At 36.7% G+C, this 12,849-nt stretch overlaps 1 protein-coding gene across 7 annotated transcripts in view; it reads right to left on the bottom strand.

Moving 5' to 3' along the window:
• Positions 1-12,849, bottom strand: part of LOC120770434 — a 295,387-nt gene that overhangs the window by 260,507 nt on the left and 22,031 nt on the right. For 6 of the 7 annotated variants that reach the window (XM_040097896.1, XM_040097901.1, XM_040097899.1 and 3 more), the window contains exon 3: positions 2,902-2,919. The exons of the other annotated variant lie outside the window; for it this stretch is intronic. In XM_040097896.1, the coding sequence (XP_039953830.1) occupies positions 2,902-2,919 (18 nt within the window). The remainder of the gene's footprint in view (positions 1-2,901; positions 2,920-12,849) is intronic. 7 annotated transcript variants of the gene reach the window in all.

Below are 12,849 nucleotides of genomic sequence, written 5' to 3'. Positions count from 1 at the left end.
AAACACTGGTTTGGTTTTGAGATTTTTTGAAATCTATTTTATATCTACTTGCTAGTCAGGAAAATGTCTTTTTTTTTTTTGGACATTATTTAAAGAAGCATTTCATTGTATTAATAAATGAAACAAATGCACATTTACAGAATTTTTTACGGTTTTGTTATCGGTGAAGAAGATTTAAAATCGGCCCAAATTAATAAAATATTACTGTTATAGATGAACACACGCAATCATGGAAGGACTAATCAAAAATATTTTTTTGGTTTTTTTTTTAATTGTGGCTTCACTGGGAAAAAAATAATGTTTTGTGAAAAAATTTCTTTTCAAAGTGGTTAAAAAACATTTTTTTTATCAAACACTGTATTCCTTCGATAATTACCAGCCAAATATAAGAAGATTGTAAGAGAACGTCCGATCACTTCAACTAAATCTGAAAACAGCGCTAAAGAAGTCTTTCAAATAAGCTCATATCTCCTATACAATTTCATTCAACTAGTTTTGGAAAATAAATATTCAAAAAAATATACAATTTAATTAGCTTGTCGCCTAAAAACTGCTGGTCTTCAAACGATTTTCTGTTTACTGTGATAACAGATGCCAGTCATGATCATGTTAAAAGCTACTAAAGCACACAAGGCCTTTGCAAAGCCACAAAGGAGCTTATTAGGTGATTTGTTAGATATAGAATACATTACAATTTTTAACTATATATGTCAAACCGCAAATAAAACTTAAAATTTTAAACTCTAAAAGTAGTCACAAAACTCTTTTTACACAAATATAAAAAACTTTCACTCACGCACACCAAAAAAGCCTCGGCAAAAGCCTGCTTTTCAGCGCAACGCTTACGAAAAGTATGTCAAAATATGCGCATATAACGGCAAGTCTAAGCGCTAAGCTGCTCAGAAGTATAGAAGAGAAAACGACATGTGACATGCTCATCGCTAAATGCACAAAATGGCGAAACGCATGCCACACATGTGTCGCGCATACGCCACGTACGCCCAGCGCTGGCTCGAGATTTAACTATGGCAGCACATAGGTATGCATGTGCATACAAGCACATATAAAGAAATTTATGTTTGCATATACCTCGCATCTATGCATTTTCAATATCTTGCCGCTGCTAACGTCACAGCGGCGCTCAGCTGCACAAGCTACTCACGGCAGCAATGTGAAGAATGTACAAAAAATGCAGCTGCAAATTCGTAAATGCAAGCGAATCAGCGCAAAACAAAATCCGCTACATGTTAGCATAACAGCAAAAGCAAAAACAAATGCAAAAACAGCAGAATCTATTTACGTGCGCTTCAATTTGGTGGCTTGGATTTTGCTGGCTTGTTGGCTCTAAAAGCTTTCACTGCTTGGCAGCATAAGTGGCATATGGAAGCGGAGGGGCGTCAGCAGGAGTGAGCAACTTCTTCAACAGGCTCTCGAATGAGTAGAGTTGGGCGCAACACGTCGAACGCACAACTTCAGTTGACGCCCAGTGGCTGTCAAAGCTGGGTTTTTGCTACTCAAAGGCTTGTTTATTTTTATGCCCTGAAAAGGACCTCATGTTTTGAGGTATCGACATAAAATTTTGCACACATTAATTTCTTCCTCAAGTAACTGCTTATTTGCCATAATCGCTAATAACGAACTGCTATAGCATATAGCTGCCATACAAACTGAACAATCAAAATTAAGTGCTTGTATGGAGAACTTTTTTATTTGACGAGATATCCCCACGAAATTTTACACAAATTATTGCCTTAAGGTAGAGTACAATCTCTGAAAATATATTTGGGATCGGCTCAATTTCGCATATAGCTGCCATACAAACTGACTGGTCAAAACCAAATTCAAGTATGAAAATCTGTTTGTTTCACTAAGATAGCTACCGAAAATTTTACCGTTATTATTGCCCAAAACTAGGCTACAATCTCCTCCAAAGTTTTTCAGATCGGTTTACTATAGCATATAGCTGCAATATAAACTGACTGATCAGAAGCAGCATAAAGCTTCTGTATACGCTCTTATGCTGTAAGAAATGCCCCCGTGAAGGGTATTATAGCTTCGAGGCAGCCAAAGTTAAATTTTTTCTTGTTTGTTGTTGTTGTTTCTAATTTTTTTCAGTCTAAAACGGACTAAAGCCAATCCTGCTAAAACATGTACATATGTGTGTGGCTTTTTTCTAACATATAAGTATGTTACTTGCAGCTTTTTGCGTTAAAGACTCAGTCTGACTACTAGCTACTCGCTTGTTTTTTGCTTTTGTTGCTATTTTCTTGCTACGAATAAATGTCAATTTCGAATCCCGGCGCGCTTATGGCCGCTTCAGAAATGCACACTCTCTTTATACTAGTTGAAAACGACTGCTTGCATGTGTATATGTGTGCTCTGTGTATGTACTGTCCTTACCCTTGTATGTATACACATACATACCTACAGCTTTTTGCCTTTCGACTTCTTCGCTCTTCGTGTTGTCGCAAATTTTCGGTTGATTTTTAGGGCTTTTGACTTTTCAAAGTTTCCTTTTACCTTTCACACACACACACACACATGCACATTCTAGTATTTTGTTTACTTAGTATCCGTTACGCAGTGGCTACCTTTTTGCGTGCCTCCATGGTGGTTTATATTTGACTTGACTTGATTCTAGTTGGCTTAGAAAGTTAGTTTGCAAAGGCAAAGAAATCCATCTAAGCCGCAGCAGCTTTCCATTTGTCAACAACTTTGTGGCTATGGACCTCAGCGTGCGTAATATATATGCATATACATATATGTACATGTGTATATAAGGGAAACCTATTTTACATACTTTTCTTAGTCAATATATGGTGTCTACTCAAATGTCACTTCTAGGAAGGTTGTCATATACGTATGATACAAGTATATATTATGCATAAAGAGTAAATTTACCTTCCAAAATATATCGAACTGAAAGTAAACAAAGCAAAATGAAACAGAAATTGAGTACTCAAATCAACAAGTGTAAATGTAAATGATAAAAAAGGTTTATAATATCAGTTAAATCATATAAAATATTAGCTCATAACATAATAGCATGCATGAAAAGGTAAAAGAAATTATAAAGGTTGTCATATCAACTGAAATTGTGTGTTAATATTTGATTCTTGGAACTCGATGAGTGATCGGTTTAAGGTAGTTATATAAACAATTAAAAAATAAAGTATTTTGACATAAAATATTGAAATATAAATTAAAAATTTCATATTTATATAAAATATTGCATAGTCGAAAAAGTCTTTTCGTATTTCTAATCAAACTTCAACTTATTTTTTATTATTTTTATGCAAATAAATAAATAAACAAATATGTACCATTTTAGTCGACCACTTTTTGCCATTTTTCCCTAGAGATATTACATTATTCTTTCATTGTAAATCGAAATTTCAAAATTTCCAGAAAGGAAGCGAGCGAACCACTGTTGTGCTACACGAACTGATACAGCATAGTCTCCGTAAACATCACAAATTTAATTGTTGGCTTGCGTGACATTCTTCCCTTTTTTTATACAAAAATTTCAAAATAAAGCGAATTTATTCATTATTTTCGCTCATTTTTGAACAGCTGTAACTTTTTTTCAACTTCTCCGAATTTAATTTCTTTGCGCCGAAATGAAGCTTAAGATCTTTCCTTTCCAACACTATATGGTATGAAACAATGTGGTTGGTAGCACTGATGATATACGACAGCAGCGGCATCTATTGACAAAATACGAAAAGACTTTTTCGACTACCCAATATTTATACAACTTACATGTAGAGCAAAGAGAAGGGAAGAGCACCCCAGTTGCTACCACAGAAAGACCTCAAAACTCACCGAAACAGGAGTATGTTACTCAAATAAGATGGGCAGAAGAGGGATCCTTATAAAAATACAAGGCTAGCGTGCAAACTATGAAGACGGCGATGGCAAAACAAAATAACGACAACATGGATGTTAAGAACGGAGCGGCACAGTTAGATGAATTTTTCGACGTAATCAAGAGTTACAGCAGAAACTGGCTCTTCACAGAAAATGAGAAAAAACGAGGATATCTAAGCAGACGTATCACGACCTCAGAGCCAACAACCTCGAAGCGGCGCGCGACAAGCCCTCTGGAGGCTCGAGAAACAGTGTGACCTGAAAATGAGAAAGATGGCCAGCGGCGAAAGGGTTTGCCTTAAAAGGCCACGAAGACCCGCGGAAACAAAGTAAAAGTATGGGAAGCACACAAATACGCTATAAAAATAAGAGAGACAAAAAGGGAGGAATATAGCTGCAAATCAAAGAACAAATAATATTTCCAAACTACAATCAGAAATCGTGATGATAAATCCAGCAGAAGAAAATAGTCGAGCTTCTTAAGAATAGCACGGTAGATCTTAAAGGTTAAGATCAAAAGGATCCACAAAACAAGAGCCGAGGCCCTACTATTACAGCTGGGGAAGGAAAAGTCCACAAAAGCCAGCTTCTGCGAAGCACTCACGACCAACCTTAAAGAATCTGTAACTATGGCTGACCTTAAAACAAAGGGTACTTTAGAGACTAAAGGCTTTGATTCACTCACAACAAAAGAGGAAGTAGCGAGAGCTGTAAAAGAAGCTTTACAGGACCCCATCGAAGAATTGGCGATAAGCATAACAGCAACTAACACAGGAAAGCAGGTAAGGACATATACCATATAACGCTCAATCAGGCTGACTTACTGTTGCGACAGGTACGTATTAAAATTGGCTGAATTAACTGCAGGTTGCGATGAAGGAAAACTCCAAAAGCCTTCTACCTGACCCCAAGCGATAGCATACATTAGTACCAAGAAAATCTCAGCAGTATTGAGAACGCAGTCAGGTCTAAAGAAGGTCAACTAATTATCTCCGGAGACTTTAATTCCAAAGCCGTAGAATGGGGTATACCAAACACAGACTCGAGAGGAAAGCGCAATCTAGAAATGACTGCGCAACTTTGTCTAATAGTGCTCAATACAGGAAATGCGACCACGTTTAGAAGACCGGACATTACCTTATCATCCGAATGCACGGCAGGCTCAATAAAGAAATGGAAAGTCCTAAACGATTACGCTCATCTGCACATTTCTTTCACGATCAACACCGAAACAAACGCTAATCAGCACAGGAAAAGTACTGGAGCACGAATCCTACCCCATAATTGCAAGAAAAAATTCCAAAAACACCACGCTTCATATAACAAGTTGGTGAAAAATCAATACCTAAAGGCTTCCCACAGCAAACATAAAACAATAGTTTACTGGTGAACTGAAAGTATCGCCCAACACAGAAGTACATTCCTCCGCCTTCGCATATCCTACAAGAGATCCAGTTGTAGAGAAGCCGATGCACCAAACAAAAGAAGAATCACGACAGATAGCGGTCACGGCAGGAGCAGCACAAGGATCCATTCCAGACCCAGACTTGTGAAACATCAGCTACGACGCTGTACTAAAACTCGAAATGCCAAACGAATCGTACTTAATTGGCTACGCGGACGACATTGCAGTAATAATTAGAGCACGAGACAAAGAAAAAGCGCGAAGAAAGTTTAACCAGGTCATAATAAGGACCCAAGCATGGCCCGACTCACACCACCTCCAGCTCGCCACGGAAAAAACAGAGCTACTACCGCTAACAAATAAGCACATATTTCATTTATCGTTTTCAGTTTTTGGCATTATAAAGGTTTTGTCTACACTCTAACTCTACAAAGGTGACCTAATACCCAAATAACCCAACCTGACGTAGAGCAAATTTTTGTTTTGCGAAAATTGAAGCTATTATTATCATAGTTTAGCAAAAATCAAATAGATATCAAGTATCTCTTGTGTTTAAAATAAATAAAAATATTTTTTTATTTTCGGATTTAGGTCACCATTCAATATCGCCTGATTTTGTGGCAAAAAATTTAGAAGATTTGCGCAATTAAAACAATGGTTTCCAACAAAAATTGTAAATTCAATGAATAATTAGAAAGATATGAAACCAACATACAAATTTTAACATTTTTGCAATTTAAAAATATTTTATTGCGAAAAAAATGTAAAAAAGTTAAAAGAAAATATTATGAAAATTCTTGAAAATTACCCGAAAAATAATAAAAACCTAAAATTCACTAAAATAGTTTAATATGCTACTTTCTCTACCCCTAAATAAACGCCAATCTAGCACACATTGGCTGCAAGAGGATAAGCGCCTAAAAGTCTACTACGGTTTAACAAGTGTATGTCGATATATTTTAATTTTCGAAGGTCAATAATGGCGCTACCAACAACATAGTTAGCCTAATTTTTTAGCTTATAAAATATATAAGTAAATATATGTATGTAAATAAACAAAATTTTATTTTGCTGCTTTGAAGTTTTTTGTGTGATTAAACGAAAAAAGTGCTCGAAATGCAGCAGTTGTTAGCACCATAAAATATTTATGAGCAAACTTTTTAATTGTAAAACAACATAAAACGCACACGCACACATTATTAGCCAGCATTAGATAAAACTTTCCAAATATTTTTTTCTTTCCAAAATTTGCTTTTTTTCTTTGTTGTTTGCTTGATTCATCGCTGATCGCCACTGTATTGATGACTTTACAATTTTCCATGCAACATTTTTGTTGTTATCATTATTAACATCCATTTTTCACTTTTAAGTTTAATGTGTCAAAGTGTGCAGAAAGATTAGGTTTGTACAACAATGGCCTTTGTTGTTGTTTACGCAGGATAATCAAGCTGAAACTGTACTTAAGTATATTGTAAGTTGTTGGTGTCGAACACTTTGCTAATGTGGCACTTTTGGTTATACATTTGACTGACGTTTATATTGATGGCGCCGTCATACTTTACGGTTTGCTGTTTTACACAAAAAAAAATACAAAAGCAACAATAAAACGCGTAGTAAAGTTAAGTTGGGTTGCAAGGAAGCTTTAGTACCCTACACAAGTGAATTTTGCATACAAGAGCTTGGTTTTGATTGGTCTGTGGATGATCAGTTTGTATGGCAGCTATATGCTATAGTGATCTGATCTGAAAATTTTTTTCGAAGATTGTAGTGTTGTCTTGGAAAATAAGCTCCGTCGAGTTTCGTGACGATATCTCCCCAAATAAAAAAGTTTTTCTTACAAGAACTAGACTTTTATGGTCCAGTTTGTATGCCAGCTATATGCTATAGTGATCCGATCTGAAAATTTTTTTCGAAGATTGTAGTGTTGTCTTGGAAAATAAGCTCCGCCGAGTTTCGTGACGATATCTCCCCAAATAAAAAAGTTTTTCTTACAAGAACTTGACTTTTATGGTCCAGTTTGTATGCCAGCTATATGCTATATTAGCCGGATCTGAACATGTGTTTCGTGGATTATAGCGTTTTCTTTTGAAATAATTCTTGCTGAATTTCATGACGATATCTCATCAAATGAAAAAGCTTTCCATACAAGCACTTAATTTCGATCACTTAGTTTTAGGGCAGCTATATGCTATAGTGATCTGATATTGACTGTTCCGATAAGTGATCAGCGTTTTGGTGAGAAAAGTCCGCCAGCAAAATTCCAGATCGATATCTCAAAAACTCTAAGACAATTTCGCGTATATACAAACAGGCCGATATGACTAAATCGTCTCAGGTTGTCACGACGATCTTTTATAGATATATATTTATATATATATGGATATGTGTGTATATATAATTTACAGAGTCTCTGACGTTTCCTTCTGATTGTTGACGAACTACCTATAGTATACAAGTATGTTTAGGGTATAATGCTAACAAATACTTCAAAAGAGCAACGTAGCGAGCAGCTATCGGTCAAATGAAATCCAAAGTGGAGAGCTTAAAGGCGAAATACTGAAGAGGCAAGTAGAATACTTTTTGTGTTTTTGCAACTTTTTTCTCGTACAACAATAACAAAAATGTGTGCTGTTGGGGGTGGTGAGTCTTGAATTTCGGTTGAACTATGACGCGACATATTGCATAAGCTGCAAGGATGTGCGTGTGAGACGCAAAGTAAGGCGGCGTTAAGCCACACTGCCCATCGCCGCTTCATAAAATATTTATGTTTGTAAGTTTTTTTTTGTTTGCGAACTTATTGAACTTCCTGCACCACCGCCACAGCAGGCATATGTTGAATAATGAAATCGGGCAACGCGCGACAGCTTTCTTTTATATACGCAAGGTGCGTGGGCAGCAGTCCACTTGATTTTTTTCGCTTTTTTATTTCTTTATTCTTTGTTTTTGTTTCGTTCATTGCCAAAGTAGTGTAATAAAGTGTAAAAAATTTTAGTTTCAAGTTCAAAACTTCCAAACAAACTTTCGCATAGCCACACAGCGCTGAATGCGTCCCATCAAAAGTGGCTTAATAGTAAATAGCAAAAACAACTACAAATAAACAATAATAAAAGCAGCGACACTGAGGAAGTGCGCAACTTTTGGCTGGCATTTTTGGGCGGCGATATATTTTAGTTGTGAAAAATTTTGCTGCTGTTGTTGTAAATTTTGTTGTTGTAGTATTTTTTGTTGTTGTAAATTTTTTTGTTGTAGTATTTTTTTTTTGTGTTTTCGCTTTTAGTTTCGCCAAGTTTTGCGATACTCTTATGGCTTTGCGCTTGTTGGCGAACTGTTTTCCCGGATTTTTTCATAGTTTGCAGCAAGTTTGACCAAGCTCTTATGTTTTGCTGACCTCTCTTCATGATTTTTGTTGTTGTGGCGTTTTCTTAACAATTCTGCTGCTGGTTTTCTGATTTGCAAAAAAATTTCGTCACTGCGGTAGTTTGAGAAGTTTTTTTGTTGTAATTTTTTGACATTGTTGTTGTTTTTTTATTTTGTTGTTTTACTTTTTATTTTGCTGTCATCGTTGTTTTTCTTTAGTTATTGTTGTATTTTCTTGTTTGTTGTTGTTGTATTTTATATTTGTGTTGTTGTATTTCTTCCGTTGATTTTGTTGTATCTTCTTCTTGTTGATGTTTTTTCTTATATTATTGTTGTTGTGTTTTCTGGTTTGTTGTTGTTGTATTTTTTTGTTGTTGTTGTATTATTTTAATTTGTTGTTGCAGCTGTTTCTTGCCTCTTCTACTCCATAACTCTAGTTTTTGTACTTTTTGTTGTTGTACTCTTTTTTTGTTATATTTTTGCGCACTTTCTTTTATATTTTGTTGTTATTGTATTTTTTAGTTTGTTGTTGTTGTAATCTTTGCTGTTGCTTCTATTTTTCTTACCTATTCTACTCCATAGCTCTAGTTTTTGCATTTTTGTTGATGTAATTTTGTTTGTTGTTTTTGTTGTTATATTTGTTCTATTAATTTGTTGTTGCATTTTTATTATTTTCCTTTCTTCTTATTTTACTCTTTCGCTTTCCAGTTTCCGTTTGTTCGTGCTTCCGTCGCCACTTGAAAACTTCTCACCATCTCCCGCTCATGCCTTGCATTTTCTACCTCTTTTTTTTCCTCTCATTATTTTTCGATTTTTGTTCGATTTTCAGTCATCACTCTTCTCACTCCACTAGTGGTGGATCGTTTTTATTAATTTGCTATACATTAACTCCCAGCACGCGCGCACTAAAAGTTTGCCATGCTCCGAAGAATACTTAATCCTGTCGCCCGCATGTGCTCTCATTCACATTTTTGTTGTAATCTTCTTTGTATTTTTTTTGCATTCGCGTCGCTCTTTTATTACCAAACTTTATAGTTGTTGTTTCGAATTTTCTTTGCACTTTTCAATCAATAGCGCTTTTGACCGCTTTCAGTTGGTTAATTTTCGCTTGACTAACTGATTTCGGCGCAACGATAGCGTCCCGGATTTGTTGTACGAAAGATTTTTAAACTTTGCACGAGTCTTGCATAGAGTTTGAAGTGTATACAATTTACGTGCTCTTGCTCTAGCAATTATGGTTTTTAACTTTTTCATGTACTTTCTTTATGCTTTTGCTTTCCACGCTCCATTTTTAATCGCTTTGCCTTTTTAGTTCAGTTCAGCTTCACACTCTCATGCGGCAGCCACTAAATTTTGCATAATCTAACCTAATCCCTCTGGCACCCACCTGCGCTCGGCAGTCGCACTCGCGGTCCCAACTTCCGCCAAATTACACTTTTTACATTTTATTTTCGATATTTTATGCTGCCGCTCAGCACTCAACATTTATCCAACCGCTGAGCGTACCACCGCTTGCTGCCATTTATTTACTTAGGCCATAGATCCATTTTGTGTGCTTTGAATTTGAATTTATTTTAGCCAAAAAGTTTTCATCTTCAACAACTCTCACTCACTGCCTGTATGAGTGTGTGAGTGCTTGCCGGCCTAGCTATTACTCACTGCGCTCCTCCCACCCACTCCCACCGTTTCCCACTCACTCGTACTCCCTGCACTCCCCACATCCACTCACTCCTATGCACTCGTACTCACTCCTGTTCACTACTTCTCATTACGCTTTTTTTTCTATGCTTTTTTTGTGTAATTTAACAAAAGTCGAAACTCTTCGCAGCTCTTCGACTCATGGTTGTATAACAGCCGCGTAGTTTCAAGGATTTTCTTTTGTTTGCTATCTTGTTCCCACGCTCAGCGCCTTACCGCTATGCTTTCGCTTCACTTTCAGTATATACCATGCTCGTATATATGTAGTATGTGTTCTCTACCCCCTCTCCCCACTTGTGTCTATCTAGTTTAGTTTGTGTAACCGCCAATTAAAATGAGTTGATGACTTTAACTTGTTGGGCAAATTACACTCTGCCATATGTTGTAGTGAACTTTCTTCGCCCGCCCGCATATAAGTTTTATGAAAACGCTCTCCAAATTGCATTTCGAAAACACAATCAGTGGCAAGTGTTCGTACGCTGCTTGGTCTGAGTGTGATGGAGCCGGCATCTAATTGCGATTAAGTGCCCGAAAATGGGTGCACATTTGCTCCAATTTCTTTAATTGGAAATTATTGATTGGCCGAAATACTAATCCAGTACCGAAGTACTATTCGGCGATTCAATGAGTTAAAGAATAAGTTTTCTGCTAATAGCAGCCGTTCCCGGCAGTTAAAGTTCCAAGTGAATTTTTGGCGAGAAAGTAGAAAAGTCATCAGGTGTTGAAAACAGGCTCACTGTTCGTGGAGACAACACTTTAACGCATGTCAGAAAGAAGAGGAAAAGTTTACTAAACAACTTACAGATATCTCAATTTATAGTAAAATATCAGAGGAATCATATGCTCGTCGCTTTTTCGATGCTGCAGAGATCAATCTAATTTAAATAGTCACAGTAGAAAACTAGAACTTGCTACACCTTCATCCATACTCAATTACTAGTTACATAAAGGTTAGTAACAGGTAAGAAGTAACATTTCTCTCTCTCTCTCACTCTCCCACTCTCTCTCTGTCTTTCCATATGCAGCGTCACGTAAGTGTTCCTAGATATCTCTGGAGCTTTCAATAACGTTTCTACGAAATCTATTCTGAATCGAGTCAATAGGTGCTATACAACGTTGGGTAAGAATCTTCTTGATATCTAGAAGAATAAGAACAAAATAGAACGATGCTAAAAAGACCAAAGAAATGTGTATAGGCACTGCGCAGTGTGAAGTGCTATCTCCGCTTTTATGGACATTAGTGGTGAATAAACTGTTAAAGGAGTTGGACGGCAAAGTGCCCAAGATAGTGGGAAATGCAGACGACATCGAAATCTTAATAATGACCAAACCTCTCAACACAGTGGGTAGTCTTGTACAGCAAACCGCAGTGGAAGCACAATGTGGGTGAAATATTAAGAAAGGCCAGCAATACTTATGCGCGTAGGTAGACGCTCAGGGCAACCTGGAGTCTTTCTCCGTCTCTCATGCACCGGTGCAACGAGTGTAAGATCAATTCTGATCTACACCGACTTGACGTAAAGGCCTGATAGCTTCGGACAACACATTTATAAGGATGGCTAGAAAATGGAGGACGGAGTAGGTGCGGGGATATACTATCCAGATATAGACTTAATGAAGCCTTTTAAGCTGCCAAGCTACCGCAGTATATTTTAAGCAGAGGTCTTTACTATTGGGAAAACCGCGAAGCTAGCTCCTAATGCAGCTGCAAACAACTCAAGAGTCTACATATACGAGGACAGTCAAGCAGCAATAAAGGTTTTAACCTCGTTCTGCATATCAAGCAGAGGTGTCTTGGAAAGCAGTGCACTAGTGTAGAGTGTCGCCAGAACCAAACGACTTCACCCCTACTCAGTGTCAGGTCACAAAGGCATCGAGAGCAATCAGATTAACCTTGGACAAACCGGTATATTGTCTATAAGACGATCTACGATCTGGAAAAAGCATTATAAGGAAAATCAAAACACGTTGGAATGATTTACCTAGGCGCAAGGGACCAAAGCTGGTCCTAATTTGAAGATATTTTTTGGATAAGAAAGAATTTTAAATTTATAAGGAGTTTAGGAAAAAAGGTTTTTAGCTAACTGTGAAAAGCTTGATACAACGATGATAGATATAGGCCACAAACGATTGAAGAATAAAAAAATTTTAGGAGAAGCAATTTAGACATAGAATGCAGATCTTAGAAACCAATGTCAAAAGTACTATATATTAAACTCTCAATTCCTCTCAATCAAATCTTTATTGCAGTAAAAACGAAGATCCCATATGGCATATCATATATATTCCATCATATATCTTTTAAGCACTGATACCCTAACAGCTTTTTTTGTTTTGAAACGTTGGAACTTTCTAAAATTGGGTTTACTTGTGAGCTTTAGAGCGGAATTCACCGGAAGAATACTCATATTTAAGGCTATTAAAAGGATTGAAGAGAAAGAGACATAACAAAGGTTGAATTTTGGTGGGAAGTTCTCCAGAGAAGTATTCAAATTTAGTGGTGACGTTAGAAAAATGAC

Source organism: Bactrocera tryoni, chromosome 3 (assembly GCF_016617805.1).
Source record: "Bactrocera tryoni isolate S06 chromosome 3, CSIRO_BtryS06_freeze2, whole genome shotgun sequence".
Lineage (NCBI taxonomy): Eukaryota > Metazoa > Arthropoda > Insecta > Diptera > Tephritidae > Bactrocera > Bactrocera tryoni.
This window is presented reverse-complemented; position numbering and strand designations above follow the sequence as displayed.